This window comes from Parathielavia appendiculata (assembly GCF_033297405.1).
Source record: "Parathielavia appendiculata strain CBS 731.68 unplaced genomic scaffold N657scaffold_58, whole genome shotgun sequence".
NCBI lineage: Eukaryota > Fungi > Ascomycota > Sordariomycetes > Sordariales > Chaetomiaceae > Parathielavia > Parathielavia appendiculata.
Genome location: NW_026944277.1, coordinates 32,461 through 44,037, shown reverse-complemented (window position 1 = coordinate 44,037; position 11,577 = coordinate 32,461). Strand labels below are relative to the sequence as shown.

The 11,577-nt window shown below is 56.2% G+C and overlaps 4 protein-coding genes across 4 annotated transcripts; 2 read left to right on the top strand and 2 right to left on the bottom strand.

Moving 5' to 3' along the window:
- N657DRAFT_407036 (uncharacterized protein) lies at positions 1-725 on the top strand. The gene is made up of 2 exons (XM_062787228.1): positions 1-345; positions 428-725. Exons 1-2 carry the CDS (start codon positions 142-144, stop codon positions 602-604), a joined length of 381 nt encoding a protein of 126 aa, XP_062641943.1. The 5' UTR covers positions 1-141; the 3' UTR covers positions 605-725.
- An 830-nt stretch (positions 726-1,555) lies between these two features.
- Positions 1,556-5,433, bottom strand: N657DRAFT_638236 (acetyl-CoA synthetase-like protein; the record flags this gene model as incomplete). Its single annotated transcript, XM_062791569.1, has 5 exons — positions 1,556-1,767; positions 1,819-1,878; positions 2,082-4,912; position 4,977; positions 5,238-5,433. 5 exons carry the CDS (start codon positions 5,431-5,433, stop codon positions 1,556-1,558), a joined length of 3,300 nt encoding a protein of 1,099 aa, XP_062641942.1.
- A 372-nt stretch (positions 5,434-5,805) lies between these two features.
- N657DRAFT_628879 (glycosyltransferase family 8 protein) lies at positions 5,806-8,017 on the top strand (the record flags this gene model as incomplete). The annotated part of the gene is made up of 4 exons (XM_062790861.1): positions 5,806-6,330; positions 6,369-6,692; positions 6,727-6,851; positions 6,913-8,017. 4 exons carry the CDS (start codon positions 5,806-5,808, stop codon positions 8,015-8,017), a joined length of 2,079 nt encoding a protein of 692 aa, XP_062641941.1.
- A 137-nt stretch (positions 8,018-8,154) lies between these two features.
- Positions 8,155-9,936, bottom strand: N657DRAFT_685427 (uncharacterized protein; the record flags this gene model as incomplete). Its single annotated transcript, XM_062796778.1, has 2 exons — positions 8,155-9,401; positions 9,465-9,936. The coding sequence occupies 2 exons, from the start codon at positions 9,934-9,936 to the stop codon at positions 8,155-8,157; spliced, it is 1,719 nt and encodes a 572-aa protein (XP_062641940.1).
- Positions 9,937-11,577: the final 1,641 nt, after the last annotated feature.

Sequence of the window (11,577 nt, the reverse complement as noted above, 5' to 3'; positions counted from 1 at the left end):
CGTGAGAAAAGGGGAGAGAGTAGAGGGCTTGTACGAGTTGATGACCGAACGTCAACGAATCGGATGTAGTTAGCGTGCCAAGGCCCTTTAGGCTTGCGCCTCCGGGCGAAATAAATTCCAACCAACCATACGTTCTGCAAGATGGCCCGCCGGACGCTCCGTAAGCCAACGCCAGCGCGGGTCGCGACGGCGCAGGCGCGAGCGACCCTGCCGTCCATCACGGTACTTCCGATATCTTTGGGTGATCTGTGGAGTGCTAGCCCCTTTTTTGCATTGTGTTGCCGAATGTTGCTTTATAGGTTATCCCAGCAGCCAATGCCCAAATCAACAATGATAGTCATCGAGGTTGGAAGATCCCCTGAATTTGGCTGTCTCTTTCCGCAGAGTGTTCTAAAACCAGTAGAGAAACGTGATCTAGCACACGAAGACAGCATTGTCATATCACGCAATGACAACGTTGACAGAGAGTGGATCGACGATAAACCGTGCCGACCAGACCAAGCGCAGCTCTACCCGGAACCATAGGCGCAGTACTCGCGGCGGACCTGGCTCTGCCTGTGGGAACACCCTGCGACCCGGGGCCTGCGCCAGAGGCGGCATTTGATCCAGAGCTGTCCCCTCCATCTCCCGCAGCGGAAGTCGGCTCCGGTGACTGCGCATACCAGTTGTTCGCAGAGCAGTAGCTGTCGTAGACAAACTCGGCTCTGGCAATAATATTCTCGTTCTATCGACATTTCCTGCTGACACACGACGAGAGGATCTCGTGCGCATTGGTGTGTAGGTCGGGCCGCAGTAACAGTTGTTGAAGGCCAACTTGGTCGACTTGAGCGTGCTGATGAAACATTTCAAACGGCTTCCAACCCAGTCAGTGATGGTGTATCTGTAATCTTCTCCGATGGAGCAACTCTGAGCGCATTCGCGAAGCCTGATGTAGGCTGGATTCTCCCAGAAGGTTTCCACGCCATCTTGCTGCCCTGCTGTGACGCATAAGAAGCTGGAAAAAACCAGCCAACAAGAGTCTCGAAAAGAGCTGGGCGCATGTCACATCTTGGTCGGTCTAGGGATGGAGATATTGACGAGTTCAAATCTCAAAACGGGGAGGATAGGCAGGATGGTCAGCCCGGCGACAGGATACCGTACCTCGATCAAGCACTCAATTAAGTCCGCAACTTCGTGTTCCAAGCCCATGGGTTAATCACCGTTCAACCCCTGATAGACCTTGGCAGTGGATGCTTGCCCCATGACAACAGAGTGCATGTTTCGGAGCAGATCTTTTAATGTCTATTCAGCCGCATATGAACTCGATGATGAGCCAAGCCTCCATGCGTCTAGACTTCGACAACTCGAGATAGCAACCACAATCAATTGTCTCTGATGTGTGTGCCGCGGCTTGGAATAAGATCACCGCGGCTCTACGTCACCCCCTCGGTCACATGATACCAATCCGACTTGATCAGGCCTAATACCTGCGTATCCACGATGCTGGAGGATAGAAGACAAGGCTCACAAGGCACAGTGCTAGTGGCCGTGGCTTCGCAAGTACCAGGCCAGAGCATCACACCCCGAAAACCTTGCAGCTGCTAAGCAGATTCAGATGCGCGCTCCAGAACCACACATCCGCGCCAGGCTTCTTGGCTAAGGTAGACCGAGGCAGAATTTCCAGTTTCCGTGTAGACGAGGTAGACTCCGATCCACTCGTTGGCCTCCGTTGCAGAATGCAGCTTTTGGTCAAATCGTGCTCAAAGTATCCTTCGTGCAAACTAAATGCTGTAAAACCTCAGTAATCCAGCGCTGTTTTTGTTTGATACCTGGACTTACGTGGCACATACCACATGGCAGGCCCTGGCCATGCGATGCGGAAGTGGCAGATGAAAGCCACTACAGGCATTTGGGGAGCGTCAACGGCGTGATTCCATGATCCTTCTACTCACGGACGTGGGCTAATGAACAAGCTCTAAGCGACAGCGCGGAATGGTACCAGCATTGCTTCCAGAGAGAGGAGAATTGCGCGAATGGCAGCATAGAGTATGTACTGACTTAGCATAGTATTGGAAACAACACAACATCTACCTAATTAGTACCGATGGCCTGGTTGATCCATTTCCACATCTTGACTACTCTCCGGCGATCGAGCGGTTGTACTTGACGAATCGTATCAGAAACCTGTCTCGTTAGGTCCATGTCGAAGTTAGGTGCAGATGACCTCGTCCTGAGTTTCGACTCAGTGTGTCCGCTTTTGACAAAGCTCTCTTTCCACAGCCCCAGAAGTGCATGCGAGGGATGGCTTGCTTCTCCTCGGTTCGCGGTTTCCAGCCGTTCAACCCATTCAGAAGGCGAGACGATCGCAAACTGGTCCGCTCCAGCGTCCTCTAGAATCCAATGCAGCATCTGATTCCATGTCGGTGTCTTGTGTGGATTCAAAACGTGATACACAGGTGGCCCTTCGCTGCCCGCTTCGCTTGCATCTCCCGGACCACGACGAGACAAAGCAATGTCAAGCACTGCTTGAGCTGCCATATCTACTGGCAGCCAATTCAGCCCTTGGCCCGGAAGATCCGGCAAGCAACCCGTCAGTTTGGCAGTCGACAGCATCAGCGGGTAAGCCTCGCTGGCATTCCATATGCCAGCCTCGTTGCTACAGAGCTGGCCGGCACGGATGACTGAAATGGGCGGCAACATGAAATCTTTGCCGGTTTTGGTCGCCAATGCGTCGTGGGCCGCCGCACAAATGTGTTCTGCCACCCACTTCGACCGCGAGTAGCCCAATGGGGAGGAATCCGAAGGATCTTGCGAGAGCTTCTCCTGAACGCTGGTCGACTGCGAACAAGCCACTGCGGCAATGGAGCTGACAAAGGCGAAGCGTGCGCCGGCCTGGGCGGCCATGTCAATGAGGTTACGCATCCCCATTAGCTGGTCTTCGAGTGAAGAGAGTCTCAGGTTGAAGTTGACTGTCCAGGCGGAATGGATAAACAGGGTTGCCTCTTCCGTGATTTTCCGTCTGATTTCTGCTGAAAGACCCAATTCGCTGTTGGAGAGACGACAGGGCAGACAAATGATCTTCTCATGTTCATCAGGGGGTTCGCGAAATGGATCCAGACCTAGCATGCCGCGATTCGAGAGTGCCATGGTAACTCGTTGGTGCGCTGCGGAAGGAGTCTCTTCGCGGACAAGACAGTACACTCTGCGCACCCGGCCCTCGTGGCGGAGGAGATGCAGGATGTACGCACCCAGAAATCCAGTGGCGCCCGTAAGAACGACAACGTCGCCTCCTTTTTTCTGCCATGTCCCGCCTTTAGGGTGAAAGTCGCCGTATTTGTTGACAAACTTTCGCATCAAATCCTGTTGCGCGCCGTCTCCATCTGTGTCATAGGCATGCATCCCGCGCCGCAGTTTCTGCAGATACGCCACCACAGCGTTGATGGTGCCGAGGTCGTACAGAACATTGATGGGGAGATTCTGGTGTGCCTGCGGTAAGCAAAGTGACTCGATTGACTTGCGAATTTGGATGGCAGCGATGGAGTCGACGCCCTGCTGATACAAGTCCACGTCTGGATCGAGGCTGCGTCCCAAGATCCGGGAAAAGCAGCCCAACACAGATTGCAGAAGTTCGGTATCCGACGCCTCCTGCGGCAGGGACTCTTTCTCCTTGCTTTGATATGCCGACTCAATGGCATCTCGGTACCGCTCCTCGACCTGCCGTCGCAGAATCGTCCCCTTGCTGCTTTTGTCCAGCGGTCGTCCGTCGGCAAGACGCACTGGCACCAGCATCGTCTTTACGATGCGTGCATAGCTTTGCGTGTCTCTGTTCAGCTCTTGAATGGTAGGCCAAACTGCCTCGATGAGATCTGTGTCGGCCACGTCGTTTTTAGAGGGAAAAAGAAGTAATCCGGTGTACTCCTTGCCATTGCCGACGATGACCACGTCCTGCAGTAGGTTTGTCGATGCCAGGATAGCTCCCTCAAGTGGTGCTGGATCAAACTTCTTCCCGTTGACCAGCGTGATCTGCGCGTCCGCTCGACTGTGGTACCGCCAGGCATTAGGAATAGACGTGTGCGGATCGAACAGGTCCGAGGTGGCATAGGAACCATCGCTGCGATTTGTCCTGGCTAGAAATGGCCAGCATGGTTGGGCGACGAGCTCAGACAGCCTGCCCTCGCGCGGTTCAAAGGTGAGCATGGCTGTGTCAGTGATGGGCAGCCGCAGGTATTGCCACTCTTTGTCCTCAGCGTACTTTCGGTGCGAAGACGCGAGAAACCCACACTCAGCGCTCCCCAGGCGCGACACGAGGTTGACACCCGCTTGCACTAGTTTGTCGCCCACTGCTGCCGGAAGAGCGGCACCCCCGACCCCGACTAAGTCCATCGTCCGGAGAAGCTGCACCCCCTCATCCGCCTCAGCCATCATTTGGAGAATGTACGGCACCGACGTAAAGTACCGAACAGGCACGGTGCTTTGCTCTCCCGCGAACCGGATTGCGTTCAGCAGGTTTGCCCTGGTGATGGGGAGGACCCCCTCGGGGAAGAACCAAACGGCCGCGCCGCTCGCCCAGGCCCGGAAGCAGTCGGCTAAGCCGCCATGGTAAAGCGGCGTGGTCGTAAACGTGGCCGGTTTGTCGTATCCTGGGAGGCGTGGGACAACGCCAACGACGCCTTGGTGTGTTTGAGGGATTGGCTTAGGAAGTCCTGACGAGGTACCGGAAGTGTGTACGTAATAGGCGATTTCGGAGATCCCGTGGCTCCCCTCGATAGTTTCCAGCGCTTCCTTGGCGGTACTGTTCCCATAAAAAGGGATGCTGAAGGTTTGGTAGCTGTCTAGAGATAACAGCCTCTGGAGATGCCTTTCATCGCTAAATATGGCATTGGCTCCCGTTGCCTCACAGAGGTGGTCGATGGCTAACGGCTCCAACTGAGGCCTGCGAGTTTTATGAGCTATCAATTCACAGTGACAGAAGTAAACAGAAGGAATCAGCAGCTTACGCTAAAAGTAGCACAGAATAGCCCAGACGCACAAGTCCGAACCAAGTCAACACAAAGTCGAAACTGCTTGTGCACAGCAAGGCGACGGTACCTGGCGGTTTCGTGGCCGGTCCGAGGCAGCGGTCTAATGAGCGGGCCGCAACATGGGAAAGGAGGTGGAGTTGAAGAAACGTCAGGGAATGCTGGCCTGCTAATGATGAGAATAGGTTTTTATTTGAACGTTAATTGAACGTTTAACTTGGACTGTGGTTTATCACCCACATGTAGCGGTGGACGCTGGTTGCGATTGGAAGTCGGCGAAACCGAGAGCAGGACTGTGAGGGAAGTCTCGAGCCTGTAGGTCCACCAGTTCAATCACCGTTCGAAAGGAACGGGACGCTGGGTTCTCGTCTTTCCTTTGTGCAGCCTGCCCCAACGTGCACGTGAAGTAGTTGAGATCGCCATTGACGACGCCCATGGCAATGGATAGGACAGTGAGAACAAGATGCTGACGATCTCCTATAGAATTTGAAACTTTCAAGTATTCCTGAGAACCTTGGATCCTCAGCCAATGTGTACCGCACCGCCTGGCAGGCACGAATGGAATGTATGATGTCAACGTGACGCTGGCACCGACAAGAATGGTGGCTCTAGCGGGGAAAGTGTCTCCAGGCTGGACAGTGGAAAGGGGAATAGGAGAAGAGACTCGCTTTGACGAGTACTATATTAGTAAAACATTGCTAGGGATGCAGATGATTCAGTTGTTGGCCCTGACTTTGGTGCGCGATTCCTTTCCGATTCTGCTCCTCTCAACCTGCGGCTTCTCCTGTTCTGCTCTCATCCGGACACAATGGGACCCCTCACGATCAACACGACATTACGATTGCCCAACTCGGTCGAAATCCCGCAACTCGGGTTTGGCGTCTACCAGTCACCGCGGAATCTGTGCATCCAGTCCTGCCTGACTGCGCTGCAGAACGGATATCGCCACATCGACACAGCACAGTATTACGGCAATGAGCTCGAGGTCGGCCAGGCTGTAAAGCAGTCAGGCCTGCCCAGGAGAGATATCTTCCTCACGACCAAGATCCTCAGCGCCGCCGGTTCGACCGAAGCGACATACCAAAAATGTGTCGAGAGTGTGCAGAAACTGAACCCCGGGGCCGAAGGTTATGTTGATCTTTTTCTAATCCACAGCCCCAATTGCGGCGCGGCACAGCGCAACGAGCTGTGGCAGGCGCTGGAGCGGTTGCTTGACGAGGGCAAGACCAGGAGCATTGGGGTAAGCAACTTCGGTCTCCGACACATCGAGGAACTCAAGCAGTTTGCCAAGGTGTGGCCGCCGCATGTCAACCAGATTGAGGTCAGTTATGGTGTATTTCTTTGTTTCCTTCTCTAAGGTTAACCTGTCAGCAGTTGCATCCCTGGCTGCAGCAGAGGGAAATCGTCGAGTACTGCCAGAAGCACGGGATCGTGGTAGAAGCCTACTGCCCGCTGGTGCGCAACACCAAAGTCGAGGATGCAACGCTCGGCGGCATCGCGAGAAAGCACTCGACTACACCCAGTCAGATCTTGATCCGCTACTGCCTCGAAAAGGGGTGGGTACCGCTTCCCAAGAGCGACAATCCAGAGCGCATTCGAGCAAATGCCGAGGTCTTTGGCTTCCGTCTCGACAGCGAGGACATGAATGCGTTGGATGGTTTGGACCGGGGGCCTGCGGGAGCCATTGTGCAGGCCGTGGAGAATTAGGTCTTCATTCCGAGACTCGTAGATTTCCAGGTTCGCATCCTCTAAAAGAAAAGGGGTTGGGGTCGCCCATGACGTCTTTGAACACCTCCTCCGCACTTCAATGACATCTCATCCGGTGCCGAGTGCGCATGCCAAGACATCAACCCCGTTCCTTCTACCGGTTTCAATGTGCGTTTGAGACATATCACCAAGTCAGCCGACGGGCGAGAAAAATGGCAGTGGACAGCGGCGCCAAACGCTATGCCTACGTGACCTTGATAACACGCCAGTCTTACCTGGCCGGGGTCATCATCTTAGCCTACACGCTGGCGCACCATGGTAGCAATTACCCCTTGGTAGTCTGCTACACCCCTAAGCTTTCTCGAGACGCAACTCGCGCGCTTGAGCTGGAGGCGCCTCGGAGCCACATGGTCCTCTGCCGATGTGACCCTCTTCTCCCGCCCGAGGGAACGCCCATCAACCTGATCGCCGAGCGTTTTGCCGACACATGGTCCAAGCTGCGCGTATTTGAGCGAACATTCGAGTATGACGCCGTCTGCTATCTCGACGCCGACATGGCCGTCTTCCAGAACATGGACGCCGTCTTCGCGCACGAGGCGAAGCTGCCGCCGGACGGGCTCCTAGCAAACCACGCGTGCGTCTGCAATCTGGAGGCCGATCCCTGGGCGCCCGACACCTGGCGGCCCGAGAACTGCGCCTACACGCCTCTGTCCCACCCATCCGCGCTGACGGAGCCCACGCAGCCGCCGACGGCCGACGACGGCCCCGAAACACACCACCTGCTGAACGGGGGCATGTTCCTGTTCCGCCCGTCGCCTGCACTCTGGGAGGATATGTTGGCGCTGTTCCGCACCACGCCGTTGCTGTCGACGTTCCGGTTCCCCGACCAGGACTTTCTGGCCCTTCTTTTTCGGGGGAGGTGGCGCGCCCTTGGCTGGCAGTACAACGCCATTAAGACGATGCGGTACTGGCACCCTAATATCTGGCACGACGAGGCTGTCGTGTGTCTGCACTACATTGTGGACAAGCCTTGGACGAAGCGTATAGGGAGGGATGGCGTCGCGGGCTACAAGGGCCGCGATGGGGTTACGCACCGCTGGTGGTGGGACGCCTACCAGGCGTGGGAGGATGATCGGCTCAAGAACGGTGCTGGTGATGGAGCGGAGACGGTGGCTCTGGTCCGGAAGGGTGTCGCTCCACCCAGATGGGAGGGCTCGGAGGAATGGGCTTTTGAGGGGGACGATCCTGATATGAAGGCGCTTGGAAGCAATGTGCAGGGGATGGCGTACAATAAGACGTTTAGAGCTGGCTGAGCGTAAAACAAGGACAGTGTGCGCAACGCTTCCTCCTTTCGAGCATCCAGTCATCATCTCGTTTGCGGAACCCTACCGCCTGACCAGGCTCATCAAGCATACCTTACATATCATCCCATCCTTCATACATGCTGAGCTCAAGCCGTTTCGAAACCAGCTTTCTCGTCCTCGTCATCGGCCATCCGATCCCTTGGCGTGGATGACTTCCCAGCGCTCTTAGAGCCCCATCTCCCAGTAAAGAAATCTCCGAGGCCCTGCTTAAGATTTCTCACGTTCTCCGCAACAATGTACGATGTCGGCTTCTGGAATAGCAGATCAATCTCCTCCAGCGTCTTGTCCTTGGTCTCAGGCATGAACAGCAGCTGGTAGAACCAGCCCACAACGGCAATGCCGCCGTAAAAGCCGAGCGTCAGGCCGGTGCGTGTCATGGCCTGCTGCATGGCCGAGAAGTTGTACGTGACGACGAAGGAGGCCAGGAAGAGCAGGGCATCGGACGTGGTCATGCCGTACGACCGCAGGTACGTCGGGTACACCTCAGAGGGCACGACCCAAGTCAGGCAGGCGTAGCAGCCGAAGAAGCCCATGTAGAGAATCAGACCGATGAGGTAGCAGGCCTCGGCTCCCTCGAGATTTGTGTCGAGCGGGATTTGATAGCTGACGCCGATGACGACCAGGCCGATGAAGAAGCCCGGAAGCATCGTGTTGGCCCAGAAGCGGCGGCCGTAGCGCTCCATCAGGAAGACGGCGGGGATAGTGCCGACCAACAGGGAGCCGCCGCCGATAAGGGACATGTAGTTTGCCTTTTCCTTGTCGAAGCCAATCTGGTTCATCAGCACCGACATGTAGTACATGATGGCGTTGACGCCCGTCAGCTGGCCAAGCAGGATCATGATGTTAGCGTAGATGAGAGCGCGGCGGACGCGGGGTACCGTGAAGAAGTCGAGCCAGGGGAAACGCTTGTTGACGGCGCTCTCGGCGACAACGCGCGCCTCGTGCTGCACCGACGCTTTCATGACGTAGAACTCGAGGCGAGACTCGCGGTCGTGGATGCCGCGGATGCGCTTCCACACGCGGTAGGCATCCAGCACACGGCCTTTATGCATGTGGAAGCGCGGCGATTCGGGAAGGAAGAGCATGCCGATCAGCATGATGGTCGAGAAGACGAGTGACGAACCCAAGATGTAGCGCCAGTTGCCGGGGACGCGCAGGAACATGGCCGCCACGGCGTAACCGAGCACTTCGCCGAGGGCGATGTTGAACTGGTACAGCGAAACAAGATTGCCGCGCACCTTGCGCTCGGCCGTCTCTGCGACGTAGACGGGGACAGTGCCTCCTTCTAAGCCGACGCCCATGCCGAGGATCACACGTGCAGCGATCATCATGCCTAAGAGGGACGAGGTCAGGAGGTGAACTTGAACGATAGAACGGCAGGGGAGGGCCTACTCACCATAGTTAATGGCTCCAGCCTCCAGGGCGGCGCCGACGGTGTATAGAATACAGGAGATGATGATGGACCAGCGACGACCAAACCACTCGTTGGAGGGCGAGAGAAGCAAGGCGCCGCCGACAGCGCCGAGCGGCATGGCCGCGTTGACGAGACTGTTCTGCCTCGTGTCTAGCCCCAAGTCTGTAGGCAGGTACAGGTTGGCGCCCGAGATGGTCGACTGGTCCAAGCCAGAGAGGAGACCACCCATGGAAGCAAAGGCGACGATGACCCAGGTGAAGTGTTTCGGATTCTTGAACTCAAGTTGAAATAATCCCTTGCGCAGCCCGCCCTGTGCGGCGAGCTCGGCCTCCATCTCGTCGATGAAAGCATCGATCTCTTCGTCGCTGGGTTGCCCAAGGACCATCACATCATCCTTCGGGTCCCGACTCGAGTGCGGGAGCTCGACCTGGCTATCGCTAGCCTTGGTCGCCATGGTCGAGATTGGACGTGGAAAGACACTAGAGGGCTGCTGGAAATCCAGGGGGGGAGGGCTTGAAACTGAAAGCTTGGGGGGATGAGTGTCTTGAGCAAGGTATGATTGTGGTCGGGGTGATTGACGGGGAGATATATACCTCACGGCAGTAGGCTGATCATTCGCAGCTTTCCGTTTCGTGTCCAACGGCGCTGTTGGGGAGGACGAGTAGCGGTCGTCGAACCATCTTGAACCTCCAGCTTCGAAGTAACATGATGTAGAAGTCGACAAGGAAGCTTGTTCCGAAGTAATGGCGATGCGATGCCCGCTTCCATGCACCTTTCACTCCACCATTTCCCCGGCTGCCCCCAGAAGGGGCACACCGGTCTCCCCACGATCCCCAACATCTCCAGTCGCAACCCCGGTTTGTTACGGATCGTAGCCTGAATTGTCTGGAGGAGGTTGGAGCCCTGCAGGATAGCCCAGGATGAGGCTTTGTGAAACACAGGGGCCGGCCCGACTCTGAGGCGACTGGAGATGTGTGCCGCACCGGCATTCGCACCGATAGTGCTGTGGCACCAGGAAGGACCTGGAGCAGACAGCCATCTGCCAAAGCTGAAAGCTTGATCAATAGGGTCGCCGCATACTCAAAGCCAGGTCTTGCCACTGCTTGCTGCGAGAAAACTGACTCTGCTGCAACTGTCTCCCAAGTCCCATGAGTGGCCAGAGATTCCTTCTCGAGCAGACGATTCAAACCTGCCAGCCTGTCATCCGAACATCACCCGAAAAAACAAGCCTTTTTCGCCGAGCATTGCCGCTTTCAGCCCTGTGGGGTGAAACAACACGACTCGTGGGTGCTGTCACGATCGAGTAGATCCAGCGTTGCGGTCGGCCCACGAAGAACCCCCGTCGAGTTCCCACCCCACCTCCGCCCAGTTCCCACTCCAGCACCGAGAAAGCGCCGGCAGGAAACAAACCATAACCTGCAGCATCCGAGATATCAACAAGTTCGCGATATCGGGACTTGGGAGCGAAGACGTCCGGTCTTCGGAGCGTAGCGCAAAACGAGGGGCTACGTCGGGAGAATGGACGGTCCAAGTGATCGAGAGACAGCAAAGGCTCGCCTGCTTGTGCGACGTCAATTGGGGTGACTGGGACGAGATGGATGATGGTGCAAACCACGGTTGATAACCCAGTTTGTTGGTTAACTTTATAACACCCCCTAAAGCAGCCTATTTACTTGAACTAGTCGAAGCCGATTCTTGACTACTTGCGTAAAGTCTTCAAAACCGGCGCCTTTCGAAAGCTCTGAGAAAACCTTATCTAACTACGCCGACTGCACGCCCGCGCACTTTGCTGCGTGGCCGCGGTGGGTGTGGAACGTAGGGCGATTCGAGGTGCTGCAGACATCCCGAAAAACTCTCATCAGCGCACGGACCAACAGGTCACCTGACTCCCACCCACAGTTGCCCAGGCGACCACGCCCAAGTGCCCCTGACGACGATGCGAACATCTGGCAAGCAGCGAAATACCTGCAAACCGGCAGTGGCACAATGGGCGACAAAATACCGCCGCTTGTCCGAGCTGATGGTTCTATCACAGAGGGCAAGGCAGAGCAAGCTCAAGTGCTTCTGGCCACCTTCTTCCCACCGCTGCCAGCCA